The sequence below is a fragment of the Camelus bactrianus genome, chromosome 11 (genome assembly GCF_048773025.1).
Source record: "Camelus bactrianus isolate YW-2024 breed Bactrian camel chromosome 11, ASM4877302v1, whole genome shotgun sequence".
Lineage (NCBI taxonomy): Eukaryota > Metazoa > Chordata > Mammalia > Artiodactyla > Camelidae > Camelus > Camelus bactrianus.
In genome coordinates, this window is record NC_133549.1 from 46,738,099 (window position 1) to 46,755,200 (window position 17,102).

Genomic DNA, 17,102 nt, shown 5'->3' on the forward strand with positions numbered 1-17,102 from the left:
ATTAGCAGATGTCTCTGAGGGATGACTCGTGTGACTAAGTCACCGACTTTTTAAAGGTGTCAAAACCTACTTGGCTATAAAAATAATATAAGTTAAAGGAAAGCAGTTATGAGCCAAAAGGTTTTCCCCCCAATACTGAGAATATAGTGTGTTCTGTTGTCCTCTTCTGCAACATTCTTCAAAAATACTGAGTACCTTTATAGTCATCTTCACTGTCAGGAAACTCCACAATTAGGGCTATGAGGAGAAATGGTAAGTTTGGGGAATTTTTCAGAGTCCAACCTTACTCTGCTGAGGAGACGCATTTCTGAGATTCCTCTGGGCTCAGGCTCTGTTCTCTGAGCCCAGCCCTTTCCTGCCATAGTTTCCTCTCCCAGGTCCTCTTAGTTTCCTACAGCTTGTAATCCCAGCCCTGGCTCTGGCCTTGGTTCTTTTTTCCAATCTCTATTCACAAAAGGAACCGGTTTCCTCTGTATAGTGCTCCTGTTCCTTTCCCTTTGTTCCAGCTGGCCCCCGGCTTTTCAGACGCCCCATCTTCTCACCTTCTAACTTCTCCTTAGGTGAACCGCAGGCAAACAGGCAGATAAGTAGGGTCAAAGCTAACATAAAAGGTGGGTGCACACCGATGGGGCCACTGGAAGCGACTTGTGAAAGGCCAGGAGAGAGTCACGTTGAAGGACAAGACTAGATTGCAGGGAGGATGAGGTAGGGGGTGACCTGATGCCTAAGGCATGGGACCCTTCAATCCATTTATAATGCAGGACAAATATTTACTCAGCTACATTCTGAGGAGCCCAGCGTGAATCTCCACCTCGGAATTTTTCCATTTTAATGAATTCTTTTGCGATTAGATCTCTTGGCAAAAGGAAAGGATCAAATAACGAGGCCTCTAAACAGACCAATTCATAAATCAATAAAAAGATTTTACTAAAAAAATCCCTAATTTACATACATGTTCTTAACCAAGTGATTAAACTTGGGATCACCGATAATGGGACAGACAGACATGTGTGTCCTGATGTGATATAATGGAAGTAATCAACATCACCTGTGCCATTTCTTGTCCAACAGTCAACTTGAATCTAACAGTGAAGAATCACTGACAGAAATCCAGGTTGTGAGATACTCTACAAAGCATCTTGTCTGCACAAAAATAAACAACAAAAATAAGCCGGGAATATTACTCGAGATCAAAAGAAACTAAAGAGATACAACAACTGAATAGAATGGAAGATCCTTGAGTGAATGCTAGATTTAAAAAAAAAAGCTAAAAAGAACTTTTCTCAAAACAATTGTAGAACTTTGAAATTTTACTATGTTACATGTTAAATTTCTAGAGTATGATAACAGTATTATGATTATTGTAGAAAGACGTCCTTGCTCTTAGGAGATGCATGCAAAGGTATTTTTAAGGAGTAAAGCGTTATGTTATCCAGAACCTTCTTCCAAATAGTTGTTAAAAATAGAGAGATAAAGCCAAAAGCCAATGTAACAGGTGAACACATGTGAAAGATGGTGTTTATTTACCATTCTTTCAATTTTTTTCTGTAAATTTGAAATATTTCTAGGTTAAAAGTAGGAAGAAAAAGTCTCAGTTTAAATAAATGCTCAATCTTTCCCTCTTAGGATCAACATTTATTGGTACGTAAAGTTTTGGTATTATGGTACAACCTCTATAATCCCAATTTTCATTTCCCAAGAATCAACCTTCTTAAACTTAGCTGTCACCATGAGTTAAAATGTGGTCCATGCTGATTCTACTGAGGGACCAATATAATCTAATGGGAAGATTTGGCTTTAAAAGTGCGTTCTTAGAAAGAACAAAATTAGAGTCACTGGATAGAAATGATAGTGCTAAAAATGGTAGAGAATTATCCTCAAGTTCCCAGATCATGCAAGCCCTAAGCATGTGAAATAACCTTAGATCTTTAGTTAACTACTACATATCTGGTCCCAAAAGAGCAATTTTATTTAGGTAAGTAAACGCTATAGTTGTTACTTAACCCTTTTGCCTTTTTCCAACATGCAGAGTTTACCGTGAATCTCATGGTGCTTAAGCTCCAGGGGCTTTGGCAAGGTCCTGCAGTATGTCCATGTGGTCAAACCTAATTTGGGTTTGTGCCTTGTATTTTCTTGTGAGGGCCCCCAAAATTGTAGCAGCAGATCCCACTAAAGCTAGTCTACCCCTGCTGACCTTCAAACACTTTTCTCTTCTGTTTCAACAGTTATTTTTCTACAATGTCCACCAGACTCCTTCTGAATTGATGGATGAGATCATCAGCATTCGGGTACGGGGACCACAGGGTAGGAAGGGAGTGGTCACTAACTGAACTGCCAGATCCGACTGGTAATCTTTTCACTGCTCTTCTTTCTTCTAGGTTTATAATTCCCATTCTTTGCGGGCAGACTGTCTGATGGGGGAATTTAAGGTGGGTGTCAACTGTGTGTTCCATTCAACTTACATCAAAGATGGGCTCTTTCATAATGAGGAATCTGATTCCTGACCAGGTCTCAGGATGCCCATCTGGGTAACATCTTAAGGTTATGAGTAAGGCTTTGAGGCTATGATCCTTGTAAGACATTGAGGCTGTGATCCTTGCTGAAGGCTGGAATGCCAGTAAGACATCAGAAGTTCTAGAAGATGATCTGGGTCAGGCATACCCTATCTGCCACAAACTAACCACATGTCATCCTCTCTGGTCCTTAGTGTCTTCATCTGTAAAATGAAGACTAGGTGAGATAGAATATAGAAAGCACCCAGCACAGCGCTTGGCACATTGGAGTGCCCAGTCAATTGGTTGTATTAATATTAGCATTAGCATTAGTTGGAGGAGAGGGAAGAGGATAATTGGATAGGTGACTTCCTGTAGGGTGACCAAAGTCCAGGCTTGCCTGGGACTGAGGGGTTCCACAGAATGTGATACTTTCTATGCCACTGGTAAAGTCCCAAACAAACCGGGACACATTGGTCACCATGTCCCTTCCAGCTCTTAGACTAGCTTATTCATTCAAAATGATGGATTGGGGGCCTTCTGTGTATCATACTTCAGGCAAGGCATTGGGTGTACAGAGAGGTTAAGATGGAAATGTTGGGTCACAAAGTAATTTGTCAAGTCAAAAGCTTTATTTTTAAATGTAATAATGATGATTTCTAGAGATGATTGAACTAATTTTAAAATCTGTTTGAACTACTTAAAATTTTTTTTTTCCCAGATTGATGTTGGATTCGTTTATGATGAACCTGGTAAGTAATGTTCTCCCATGAACTTGAAGATTCTGGGAATCAAAAAAATTGGGGGGATCAAGGAATCAAAAACATTTTTTTTTCTTGGTTAAGAAGAGGAAAAGATATGTGGTGGGAATTATAATAGTAGCTTAGTATGAATGTCTTTTATTTAATCTAATGATAATCACCCTAACATTTACAAGTAGGCTTTCTCTGTTTTGTGAGGATAGTTTCATCTTATCAAATTCAAATTTTAAAACCAGTTAATAGAGCTTAGAGTGTCCTGTTTGAGTCACACCAGGGCAGGATGTGGGTGGGGAGTCAGTGCAAAGCAGTGGACATTAATATAGAGTCTCACTTGGGGAATTTTGCACGTCATGGCAATGCTTGGAGGAAATGCTTGTTTATCTTATAGCAGATGAAGTCACGGACCTGTCAGCTTCTCTGTTGCATGTCCCTGTCCTTTTACACCTTCTTTATTTTAGGTCATGCTGTCATGAGAAAATGGCTTCTTCTCAATGACCCCGAAGATGACAGCTCGGGTGCTAAAGGCTACCTGAAAGTCAGCATGTTCGTCCTGGGAACCGGAGACGAACCTCCCGTGAGCTTCCAGTTCTCTACCCTTTACATTTTTTCACTAAAAACGAGGACCAAGAGTTAAGCAAGTGGGGGTCAGGGGTTGTGAAATGGAGCCTCTGGTCGATAACCCCAGCCCTCCAATGTTTCAGCAGCTGTCCTTTCCTTCACTACAGTGTTATTATTCTGGCTCATGTAGGCTCCTTCCTGGTGTCTATGAGTGGGGTTTTTTATTCAGTAAAGGCGTATGTTTTTAAGACTCCCCCGCATCGCCGTATCTGCAGAGCGTGGCTCACTTGCAGAATCAGTCATTGCTCCCTAAATGTGCAGTTGTTATTCCAGAAAGCTGGACGGCAAACCAGTAGCCAGAAAGAAATTAGGAAAAGCTTCAGGAACTCTCTCTCTCTTTCTTTATTTAGTGCTCATAAGATTACAGAAGGACACATTATTTTCTTGTAGTGTAGTGATCAAAGAAACATAGGAGCGTTGCTTTTGTAGAGCAGCTTTCAGGTTGAATTGGTGCCGAACTCTTAATCCCCAAATACAGGAAATCCTAATGAAAAGAGTTCCGATGGGTTTTATTTGACAAGCATCGATTTGGCTTCTTCCAAGGACCACTTTTCTATGTGTATAATGTGTGATCATGTGTCCCCAATAGCCTGAGAAGCAAGATCGTGATAATGACAGTGATGACGTGGAGAGTAACTTGCTACTCCCTGCTGGCATCGCCCTCCGGTGGGTGACCTTCCTGCTAAAGATCTACCGAGCGGAGGACATCCCCCAGAGTACGTACTGATTTGCTTCTGCCCCAGGACCATCAGTTATCTGCAGGATGAGATGTATTAAAATTATACTCTGAATAGTGACCAGTGGTCCCTGCCATAGGTCTCTCTTCTTAAAGGCCTTTGTGGAGTCATTTTCATTCATTCTGGATCCACTGAAAGCCACCTACACAGGCTTACAGGGCAGCCTATTGGTCACTGACCCATGGTCCTTATGGAGCCTTTGACCCATTCAGCTCTATCCCATCTCTCGTCAGTGTTCCACGTCTTCCCCTTATTCTAGAGACTCTCAAAGAGAGGTCAGCAGTCAGCCCTGCTAACTCCTTTCATCCCCAATGAAAATGTGAAATTTTATAAACAAATAATGTCTTTGCTATCAGACTATTAAAAATGGCTGAGCAAAAGGTGGCTAAGTGCCAGTAACTGAAAGTCTGTCACGATTGTGTTACGAGATACGGTTATTAAGAGATTGGGTGCATCTAAGAGAATGACTTAGAGCGACTGTATTCATGGAGAGCAGTCCAGTTAATCCTCTGTCCTTGCAGAGAACCCAGCATCCTACCTGGCTTGCCTGGCCTGTCTGCTCCCTGCTGGGTCCTGGGGCACCGGGCCTCTCTCCCAATCCCCAGGAGGTAGCACCCATTGTACAGGCCAAGGAGCTCATTAGGATTTGCTGCTTTCCTGGGAACACCCTGTAACGCCTCCCAGACCACTTCCCCTCAGAAATAGCTTAAATAAAGTAAATAAGTTAAACCTCATATGCTGTTGCCTGCTTGGGTCTGTTCAGCTGATCTCTGTTCACTAAGTTTGCTAAAACAGAAATTTACTGTTTGTAGTTAATTAAACATGTAATTTTTGATTATGCCCAATTTCCTTATAATTTCTCAGAAGAGGTCAGACTAGGCCTATATGTTGACCTAAAGAACCTTTTCCAAATTGAAATGGCCTGAGTTTTGAATTGCCTCTGACTCTTTTTGGATGGAGTTTATTCTACTTTTTTCCCCTCAATAAATGATCAATTCCCAACATAATTTATTGGTTTATTTCTCAAGGTGCTCCTGTTGATTTGAAAACTTTGTGGGAAGAACATATTTTCTGTTTCTTTCAAACAAGACAAAAAGGACTTCTGCGATCCAGTGCCCCTAGTGCTGGCCACTTTTGAGAACAATGCTTGTTGCAACTATTTTTCTCTGTAGGAGAAAATTTTTAATCTTGCTGAGTGATGTCTGTTCTTTTAAGAAAATCAGATCTAATTTCTGCTGTGTGACATGTTGCTTTCCAGTGGATGACGCCTTCTCCCAGACGGTCAAGGAGATATTTGGAGGCAGCGCAGATAAGAAAAACCTAGTGGATCCTTTTGTAGAAGTTTCCTTTGCTGGAAAAAAGGTTTGTATGTGATCTAAATGCAGATGCTTCTAGAAACACATGTGCTTTTCCTTGGAGTGATTTCTTGCTTATTCTTTGTTCGAGTACCCCCCTGATGAGCTGGACACTGTGCGGGAACACAGATTATCTGAGCCTGAACATGCCAGACTTCTCCAGAGGGTTATTTTGGAGTACAAAGTATGCAGAACTCAAATGAGAAAATTCGGTCTTTTTGAAACATTAGAACAGTGAAAGCTACCACTGAATTATTTGGATTATTTCCAGGTCCACACATTATCTTAATCCTAGGTAAGGTCCCTAACGAGCAACAGTGATCCCTGGTAAATGTGGGCGGATAGCCCACCATACCCAGCTGCCCACTCCTGTCTGGTTTCTCACCTCCCATGCCCCATCAAGCTGCTGAGAATGGAGAGTTGAGCAAGGGAACCCCATCCCAGTGCTCTGAAGAAAGCTGGGAGACTCTTGGTGTAGGAACACCTGCAACCACCACTTTTACCTGCAGAGATGATTGAAGATTGGAGAGTGGGATTCTACATAGAATAACAATGCACCAGACAGTTCTAGGCATGAAGACATAGCATCTTCTATGTCTCTGAACCATTTATTTATGACAGTGAGATGTCACAAACCCCACACAGGGCCTGGGATATTTACTGGGAGAGTCTGTGGGAGGTGATAGAAAGGACTTCAGTTCTGGAGCAAAATGAAGCCAGATTTAAATGCAGGCTTCACCCCACTCCATGGGCAGTGACAGCAAATTCCATATTTCCTGAGTCTCAATTTCCTAAACTATATGTGGGGATAATGATAGTCTCATAGGATTGTTGAAAGGGTTCATTAATTCGAGAAGTAAATATTGTGCGTCTACTAAGTTATCAGATACTGTCCCCCGTGTTGGGGATAAAGTGAGCGAGACAATCTTTGTTCTTGTGGAGTGTACATAGAAGGGACAAGCAAACAAGAAGTTGAATAACTTCAGCTAGTGTTGACTACTTCGCAGATAATAAAGCATGGGACAAGAAGTGATTGGTGCCGGGGGCTGGAGGGGTATCAGCTGGGTTTTCAGGTGGGACACCCTTGAGGATGCAACATTTGAGCAGAGTCCTAGATGATGCAAAGATCTGGGGGGCTGGGGCCTCCAGGCAGAGGGAAGAGCTGATGTAAAGGCTCCAAGGAAGAGATCCATCTGCGGGGAAAGCATGCTTATGTGGCGGGAGTGGAGCAAGCCAGGCGGAAACTGAGAGATGAGGTTGGAGAGATGGGGTGGGGGAGCGGGGCAGGTAGGGCTTTATCGGGCAGAGTTTGAGTTGACTTGATTCTGTGTATACTCGAGGAGCTGACAGAAGTGGCTATGCGGGGAGTGGCATGAAAGTAAGGAGGCAGGAGAGGAAGTAGGGATCCAGATGGGAACCCACTGCCGGCATCTGGGGAAGATCAGATGAAAATAGAGGTGTCAGTGTTACTAATGAATTGGATGAGGCATGTGATGGGAAGAGAGGTGTGGTGGCTGACTCTGGCTCAAGCCTGAGCAGCCTTGTGAATGGAAAGACAGGAGCATTTTGGGGAGCAGGGAGAGGGACTGGTGTGCAGGATCAAAACATCAGTTTGCACATGTTAGTGAAGAGATGCTTATTAGATGGTCTGTAATGCATACTCACTAAATATTAACTCTTGCATCATGATGCTAATCCGATGTTAGTAATCTGGTGATTGAAAACTAACTTTTATTGGGTTTTTTTGTGGGGGGGTGGGGTAATCAGGTTATTTGTTTGTTCGTTTAATTGTTGGTACTGGGGATTGAACCCTGTACCTTATGCATGCTGAGCATGCGCTCTACCACTGAGCTATACCCCACCATGGAAACTAACTTTTAGTGTATAGAAGAAGCAAAGATTAAAATTAAACCCATGTCATATTTTACCAAATTGTTATCAAGAAAAATAAACTTTTAGCGAGGTTGCTAAGTATATAGCTTATAAGTAAACTGCTAGGGTCATAAACTAATATGCATATATTATAAACTTTGAAAAATAACGAACTTGAACACCTGCTGTTTTGTCTTGATGATTTTACAGGTTTGCACGAATATAATTGAGAAAAATGCCAACCCTGAGTGGAATCAAGTTGTTAATCTTCAAATCAAGGTTTGACTTTCTTTTCTTTTAGAAAAAGTAAGAATACTTACTCTTATAATTACTGAATAAGTTGAGAAATAACTACTTTTTTTTTCCGTTTCTTTTTAATAGTTTCCTTCAGTCTGTGAAAAAATAAAATTAACAGTATATGACTGGTGAGTTAAAAAGGATTTGTGTCTAATTCAAAATTTAAAATTTAAAATTCAACATTTGGATATTGAGGAACATTACTTTAGAGGATCTAACTCTTACTTTTCAGGACATTTACTTTTCTTCCAAAGGGAAGGGATAACCTGCTCCTGGAATTGGGTGTTTTCTTTAAAAATAATAATAGTGGCAGAAAAGCTTTAAATATCTTGGTTGAGCTGCTGATAAACAGAAGGAAGGAAAAATGATCTGAATATACCCCAAGATAAGAAATCAAGGCTTTAAATACCATCAGACTGTCCAAAATAGACTTCAGAAATAGAGTAAACTACTCTGGGAAGAATCATCAAAACATTCTGAGTTGTTGTTAGAAAGGAAAGTGGACAGAGCTCCCTATCTGATTGAATGCAAAGAAAATTCATTGAAAAGTTCTGATGGACTTTTTACTAGGCCAACCTCCTAGCAATAATTGGCCATAATGAGGCCATTCTTGGGTCTACTCTAGTTGGATGGGTCATTCAGTTGGCCGCCCTCAGCTTCCTGGGGGTGGGAATGGCAAATATCACAGTCGTCAATGGGATCACCATCATCATCATCATTTATTATTATTTTAGCTGCTGTGTTTTGAGCACGACTAAGTGCCAGGTGCTGTGTCCCAGGCCTTATCTACATTATTGCAGTTAGTCATTAGAGTAACCCTAAGGAACAGAGACTATTATTAGTTCATTTTACAGATGGGGACCCTGAGGCTCAGAGGGGTCAGGTGACTTGGCCACAGTCACTCAGATAGTTAGAGACTCAGTTGGGTCCCCATCCTGCCTGGCCTTAGTTTTTCCTTTGGCCCAATGACTTTCATGTTAGTGCCTCTTGGGACTATGGCAACAAGGCACTTTGGGAGGAGAGGAGTAGGCTTTATTTTGTTCAATGACCACATCACAGGGTGAAGTCATTGACCACATCATTGAGGGCCCTGAAGGGGGCCAAGGCCAAAATGAATCCCCCTTCCAATGAGTGTGAGCTAGTTTTAAGGCCCTTGGGCCCCTCAGTTGACACGCTGAAGGTGTTCCAGGGGCCTTAGGAATCCTCAGGAGTGTGGGCTTGAACCCTGCATAGCTCAGGTGACCATTCTGGCCTGCAGTAGGTTGATCTCTGATTGAGCTATCCCAGAGTTGCCTGTGGTTGCTGCAAATGTGGGGTGTTTTTTTTTTCCTGACCTAGTCCACCCTCTCCAAAGCAATAGCAGATCAGGATGTTTAGAGAGACCCTGTTTAACTGGGGAACCCTTGGATCCAGATCTTAGGTTACATACCCTGTAGGGTATTTGCACAACTGAGGGAAGCTAAGGATTCTTTAAGTGTGCTCTAGACCCTGTCCAGATGGACAGAGAACGTGCAAGTCTCATGCATGTGGTGGGCTTAATACCCCAAAGTAATAATTTTTCCTCATGCAAACTATGTTTAATTAGTCACTTTCTATAACTTAATATTATTATACTATATAATGTATAATATTATACATAATGTACATAATATTACTATTAAATATAATAATATACTATAGTATAATCTTTCCTCAAAATACTGAATGAACCTTTTTCCTCCCTCCCATGGGGTCCTAAACTTCAGAGTGAGTGCCACTAAATGAAATAAAGAAGAGTGATTAAACAGAGAGCATGTTATTAATATAAGCCTTATTTTTGTAAACCTACTATGTGCTCAGCCAGGGGCCATTTCCTGAGTTAGACTCACAGACTCTCTAAGATACCCATGGAAAGATACACAAAGTTGTATACACTTGTAGTGAGCAAACTTGTCCCTACCACATAGATAAGATTCAGGCTCTAGGTAAGCAAATGTAGTCATAAAAAATAGTCTTTCTCTCCTAGTACCTGCCCAATTAATACTTGAATTGAAAGGGAAGTTTTTTCTTTATGAAGGAGCCTTAGATATAGCCCAGCGTAGTTGTTGGCGTCATCATAGTCATTAGTGTGACCATGCTAAAATAAGATATGTGCACTCCTTCTATGTAATGTGGCTTTATTACACTCACCAAGCAATGTGCCTGTAATTGATCCATTCATTTTATGGCAACAGTGTTGAATGTGGCCTTAGACAGATCCCTTTACTTCTGTAAAAATCTCAGTTTCCATAACTGAAATGAGTTGTCTGACTAGATCAATGTTTCTTGAAGTGTGGTTGGAGGACCATCTGCATCAGAATCAGTTGGGATGTATACTTGTTATAAACGCAGACTCTCTGTTCTTCACCCCTGCTTTTATTGAATCAAAAGCTTGAATAGAAGATGGGGGTAGTGTAGAAGATGGGGGGTGGTGGTGGTTCTCAAGTGATTATTAGAGAATGGGAAAACTTGAGGCCCACTGGACAGGGTGATTTTTGTGGTCTAAGGTCTTTTCCAACTCTATCTTATTGTTGTTGAAATGAAGATCTATCTTTATAGGTGGAGGCCTTAACCTGTTCTTTTACACAGGGACCGTCTTACCAAAAATGATGTTGTTGGAACAACATATCTACACCTCTCTAAAATCGCTGCCTCTGGTGGGGAAGTGGAAGGTGAGTCACACAGCAGAGCTGGAACAAGACAGGATGGAGAACTTTTGGAAAAAGAATGAACTGGGGTAGCCACCTGACAATGAACTTAGTTTCTTAAAAGACAAATAATAAGCCTAGTGAACCATGTAGTAATGTTTTGATAACGACCAGCCAAACAGTGAATTAGTTATTAATAATCAAGGTAACTTTAAGTTTAAAAAATTTAGCTTTCTTGCTCCCATCCAAAAACTCTCTCCCAGTAGCTGTTTTACAAATTTTTGAGTGTCGGTACAGAATGCACCTTGTTCTTTAGGGTGAAATTGACACCAGTTCACCCAAATATAAAATGTTATTCCCTTCTCTACTGACTTCCTTGGCAGGAACAAGGAGGTCAGATGGCAATGAACCATGTAATCTCCACTCCAGATAATGTGCATTTTGTTTTCATGCATTTTTATGCCAACAGGCATTGATAAGCTTCTTTTTGTTGTTTTTGGTAAACTAATTGGCTATGCCTGGTATTATGGTTCTGTGTATACATCAGAAATTGTAATAGGGAGTTAAGGAGATAAAATTAAGATGGTAAGAGAAAAAATTAATGTTAACACATTAATATCATCAGTTTATTTTTTGTTACCAAAAAAATTCTCATAATTACCAATAGATTAAACACATTGAGTAAAGTGAGAGAATTTGAGACAAAGTTTTGTTTTGGGGAACCTAAGGTTCCTCTCATCCTGATCTTGTTTAAAAGAAGACTTTATAGGTCTTTTTTTTTTTTTAAATATTGTATACCAAGCAATAGATAGAACCTGAAACGTAATAGAGATTTGGTGAAGAAGATAAAGATTTCCTCACTCAAGAAGCATGAAAAAAAAAGGCAATTAGAAATTCCAGGAAAAATAAAGAGCTGAACCAGGAAGGTATAGGCCAAATATAAAGTCAAGTATTCCATTGTTTTAAGCAATTGGTAGAAGGTAAGAGATTCCATCTAGACATTCTCTGCCAAGTGGCATAGGGGACCATGCTGCCGGACCTGTACAAAGGAAATGTAATTACAACTCTCCTTTTCTCTGCAGAATACAATATTATATAGTGGTTATAATATAAGCACTATTAATTGTTTTTTAAAATGTTTCATTAAACCTGTAGTCAAAGCTCTAAATAGAAGGTAAATATCATCGCCTCTTACAACGTACAACCATAGAAGACAGAGCTTAGGAGTGAAAACACGAAGAAGAGAGGCAGGGAAGGGTAGACACGCTGTTAACCTCTTCTTATCAAGTGGGGGATCCAGATATAAAGGCTAGGTTAAATCATAGGTTAGATAAAGACTAGATTAAATTTATTGGTTAAAGATAACCAAGAGAGTAATTTAAAATCATGCTATAACTATATGGGAGGTAGGGTAAAAAGTACTTAAATTGACTTATCATTAACAGGAAATCATTAAATAATTACCTAAAGATAACTATATAAGAGATAATAGAATGAGCATTTTTTTTCAGTGATACGATAGTTATGTCCAGAAGAACTAAAAACAAATTGTTACCAGCAGTTTCAGCCCTTGTCTCTGAGGCCTTCTCTCATTGCAGGCCCTACAGACAGTCTAACAGGGTCTCAAAATAGCAGTGAGCAGCTATCCCCCCAAGCCCCCAAAAGAAGCAAATAATGTACTATTAAATAGGCCTTTGCTTACACAACCTTAGACTGAATTAACTTGGATTCTCTGATCTTAATCCCATTTAAGTCAGACATAGGACAAATAAATATTTTATTAAAATCATGAAATGTTGGTAACTTCCCCCGGCCTCCTCTGACGGTGGGAAGCTAGTTCTCAGACGCTTCACTACCCTGGGGCTAATGAGACTGGGTTATTTCACATGTGGTGGTGCTGCCAGTTGTCACAAAGCCTTGAGCTAGTTTGCATTTAACCAGTGACACTCATATAAATTACAAAAGTGTCGTGTGATTTGAGTCTGAATTTGGGATTTTTCTGGTGTTGCTAAACCACTTACCCAGCACTGGATTTGATTAACTTTTTCATGTCTCTTTTATCATGCCCGTATTTCTCTTGTTTAACCAACCGTATTTTTACTACATAGATTTCTCATCTTCGGGATCTGGGGCTGCATCATATACAGGTTTATGCTTTGTAATTTTGCTATCTTCTTGATTTTTCTGTTTACTATTACCCAATTAAGAATTTATCAGTTGATTGACTTTATCACCTTTTTTTTTTACATTTTGCTGTCTTAAAAATAGTTTTGCTAGAGTAATAATTTTTGTATCAGTGTTGTCCCGTTGTCCTGCAAAGCTAAGTTTACACAAATGTGCTAACCAGGCTTTGCTACATGCCTCATGTTTTCACCTAGATGCATACCGTCCTGTTTGTAATTACTTGTATAACATCATTGTAAATACTTGTATAACATTTTTTGTTGTTGTTGTTGTTTATGTTTTCCACTTTGTACCTTGAAGGTCTTCATCTTCCAACTATGCAGGAGGTTATGCAGGATCATAACCTGCCCTTGGGTTTGCACAGCACTTGCCATTCTTTGCAAGTTTGCTCAATGCTCTCACACTTGACCATCACAACCCTCTTAGGGCAGATGTTATTGTTCCCCTAATAGATGAAGACTCTGTAGTTTGGAGAAATTTGTCTTCTTTCAAATTGAGCGTGATAATCACTGCCTTGCTAATCACCCAAGGTTGTAGTCAGAGGGAAAAGAGATGTTGCATGTGAGAAGGTTTGCAAACTGCGAAAATAAGGTTTTCTCATCTGCCTTTATGTTATTGGCACAATGCCTTTTTCTCATTTTTTTCTAAAATTCAATCTCATTATCTTACAATCAGACTTTATATGAATATGAAGTATTCGTAGGTTTGTAACGGACTTGGCAGATCTGATAACACTGCATTCCTTCAACCATTTGTTCAATCAATCAGAGAATATGTATGTGGTACTATTTCATGATTGAACCAGGACTAGGTATTTAGAGTCAGAATAAAACATGCCTGAATCCTGCCTCATCCACCAAAGGAATTTATAATGTAGTCACAGAGATAAACAACTATTTAAGGTTCAAAAATTAAAATATAAAGTGATGACTTATGGAAGTCCAAAATGCAAAGGAACCTCAGAGAGGTGAAAAAGATTGCAAACTACATGTATATACAGTTTGCTCAACTGTTTATTAATGGGCATTCTGCTCACCTGTTACTCCACATTTACCTTTCTGCCTTAGTTTTAAGTACAGAGGAAAAGGCCACAGAGGTCATCTGGTCAACCTGTCATCCATAGAGGAATGATCTTGACAATATCCTGAAAGACAGGCTGAAATCATGACGTTAACACTTCCTCTGTCCCCAGGGCAATCTGTCCTGTTGTTTGACATCCCTAATTCACAGAAAGCTCTTCCTTACATTGAATGAACCAAAGTTGGCCACCTGGTAGCTCCCAGCCGTGGTCCTTCCCTTGCTTTTGGAAGCAAGTCCATCCCTCCTCCATATGGGAGCCATTCAGATGACTGGAGGCAGCTCTTGCATTTCCCCATCTTCACCTGCAACTTCCCTTTGACTCTGCTATTTCCTTACACTGCCTGCAGTGCCCCTCACTGGGGAGTAGTCTTGCTAAGACCAGGTAGCAGAAATATGGAGCATATTGGATGCTCATCAGAGATAGAATGCCATGAATGGAGACTTCGTGTTGCTTGTGAGTATCACATGGCCATAACCATAGGCAGGCAGTTGACGGTTACATATAAAAATTTTAAATGGCTTGTATTTTTAACAGCATCTGCCAGATTTATACTAACTACTTGAGACTAAATGACATTTTTGAGGAACAGATAAACTTAATCTGACACATATCATTTAAATGACTTTCCAAAACAATATAGTCTTTACTCTAATTACCAATGACATATTTACTTCAATGCCAATTATAAACTTGCAAAAAATGTGAAGAACAACTTATTATTATTTTTTCACTTGAATATCATCATCTTTATGTAAGAATAACTTAAGTTTACCTGAACTAACCCTCCCCAAATGTTTTTTATTTAATGTTTTATAGCAATAATGAGGGAACTGTGGCAAGTCTCACAAATATCTAGAATTTGCACTAATACGACTAACGCACAAAATGGAGGAAAACAGTCTCACCCAGCTAACTAATAACTAATACTTATTTCAACAGATTGAGTGTTAAAAGCCTAAAATCTAATGATGATGTTATCTCTCAGCAAATACAGGAGAAACAGAGGTGGGCTTTGTTCCAACTTTTGGACCTTGTTATCTGAACCTTTACGGAAGCCCAAGAGAGTACACAGGATTCCCAGACCCCTACGATGAGCTAAACACGGGAAAGGTTAGTTCTTCTATTAGGGTTTGTTATTAATGAGCACTGATTAATGTGGTGCCTTCTTCTAATGGTTACAATTAAGTCTCATATTTAGGCCTCCCCCCCACCAGAAACCCACCAGGTGACTGATCAAGTGTTAAAGGATCGAAATCTCACGTTCCTCAAGTCTTAGAATGCAAGAACAGGCAAGGGTCCTGGAGACCACCTAATTTGGCAATTGCAAATGCATAGCATGGCCATTCCTCCAATCCTACACTTAGGGCCAGTCATCAACGTTGGCTGTTTCCGAAAAGCAAATGTACTACCTCAGAATTCTGTTCAACGCCATGTTCTATGAATTTACCGAATAACTGGAGGTGACATGCTTGAAATTACCATCCCTGATCTGATCCAACCTCTTCATTTTATAGATGTGGACATGGAGGCCTCGACGTGGGAAGTGGTCTTTCTACCACATTAGAAGCCCAAGTAATGTGTATTAGTTAGCTCCCAAAGTGCAAGAAAGGGACTGAGGTAGAGAGAAAGCCCTGGGGGTGGGGGTGGGGTCGGGTGGAGGACTGGCTGTGGAGGTGGAAACCACCCCTTCCTCTCCAGAGGATTCTGTTGCCAGCACTGCTGGGTATGGTGGGAGGAGTATCTGCAGTGAATCCTCACATTCGGCCACACCCAGAACACCTTCCGCTTTTATTTCCTGGCTACTCTGACACGCCCTGGTTGCCAACATGGCATCCTCCCTATTCCGAGAAGAGGAGAAAAGAAGCCAACTTAACACAGTTTTTTCTTTCTGATACCAAAGACCAGCTGACAGAGTTACCCACTGATTCATTTGGGGAACGAGGAACTTTTAAGTTGTAGCTGGATTGGCCCAACTAGAGCGACAGAATCTTTGGACTGTCATTCATGCCTGCAGGAATAACCCTGTGCTGTTGCCTTTCAGGGGGAAGGAGTTGCCTACAGAGGCAGAATCTTGGTTGAATTAAGCACACTTCTTGAAAAGACACCACCAGATAAAAAGCTTGAGCCCATTTCAAATGATGATCTGCTGGTTGTTGAGGTAAATGTTGGAGTGTGGACAGTTGGTATGGAAACGGTATTTTAGGGGGTTGGTGGTGGGCTGGCAGGTACTGGCCTGCCTGGTACTGGCCTGCCTGAGCAAGTGGGGCTGAAGGGGGTGTCTGGGGACCGAAGGTCAGCTGTGGCAGAGATGGAGAGAGACCAGAGGCATAGCAAGTGCCTCTAAACACCCCCTTGATCTACCTCCCACAGCCCTGTGTGTGGGATGAGACTTGCTTCACCTTTGGGGTGTTAATACCCTATTGAAAACCAGCAAGAGTGGTGATACCCTCCAAACTGAAGGGCCTGTGTTTTAACTGGGCTTGGATGTGTCATGGGGAGGTGGCCACTAGAGACATCCCAAATGGTAAAGGAGCCACCCTAGTCACTTCCATCTTCAGAAGTAGCTGCCATATCTCAGCTTCCCAGCATGTGAGGGCATGTCTATATTAATGCCCACACTGCAGCAGCTCTGAGCCCCCATCATGCCTTGAAGACAGGAAGTCTTCAAGTTCACCTCCCCAACTATTTCTTTTTCTTGTTTTTAATCAGTTCTTTGCCCTCTATGGAGACAACTTGTGCATAATACCCATGACCCATGTGGCAAAGAACCACAGATGCAATTTTTTTCTAGTAAATTCACATGTCAGTGTAATTAATTCAAGGCAATAAATATGAAAAGAAGAATATTCTTATCAGGAAATGGTTAAATGCTCAGTTTTTTCCTTGTCAGTTAATTGACATCTGCAGTACAGATTTATTAGCATATGTGATGGAGAGCTCAGTATTAAATCAATCCTGTCTCTGTTGCTCACAGAATCATTTCCAGAGCATTCTATACCATTACTGTGGTTGTGGTTATTGGGTTTTTTTTTTTAATTT

The 17,102-nt window shown here is 40.7% G+C and overlaps 1 protein-coding gene across 5 annotated transcripts in view; it reads left to right on the forward strand.

The window, feature by feature from the left end:
- Positions 1-17,102, forward strand: part of MYOF (myoferlin) — a 148,169-nt gene that overhangs the window by 54,210 nt on the left and 76,857 nt on the right. For 3 of the 5 annotated variants that reach the window (XR_012510200.1, XM_074373943.1, XM_074373945.1), the window contains exons 8-19: positions 2,226-2,288; positions 2,379-2,429; positions 3,214-3,244; positions 3,712-3,827; positions 4,461-4,587; positions 5,867-5,970; positions 8,046-8,114; positions 8,217-8,260; positions 10,740-10,822; positions 12,907-12,945; positions 15,049-15,173; positions 16,105-16,221. Coding sequence is in view for 4 of the 5 variants with exons in the window: in XM_074373943.1 (XP_074230044.1) it covers positions 2,226-2,288; positions 2,379-2,429; positions 3,214-3,244; positions 3,712-3,827; positions 4,461-4,587; positions 5,867-5,970; positions 8,046-8,114; positions 8,217-8,260; positions 10,740-10,822; positions 12,907-12,945; positions 15,049-15,173; positions 16,105-16,221 (969 nt within the window). In the remaining variant the exon portion in view is untranslated. The remainder of the gene's footprint in view (positions 1-2,225; positions 2,289-2,378; positions 2,430-3,213; positions 3,245-3,711; positions 3,828-4,460; positions 4,588-5,866; positions 5,971-8,045; positions 8,115-8,216; positions 8,261-10,739; positions 10,823-12,906; positions 12,946-15,048; positions 15,174-16,104; positions 16,222-17,102) is intronic. The other 2 variants (XM_074373942.1, XM_074373944.1) reach the window with 1 other exon arrangement.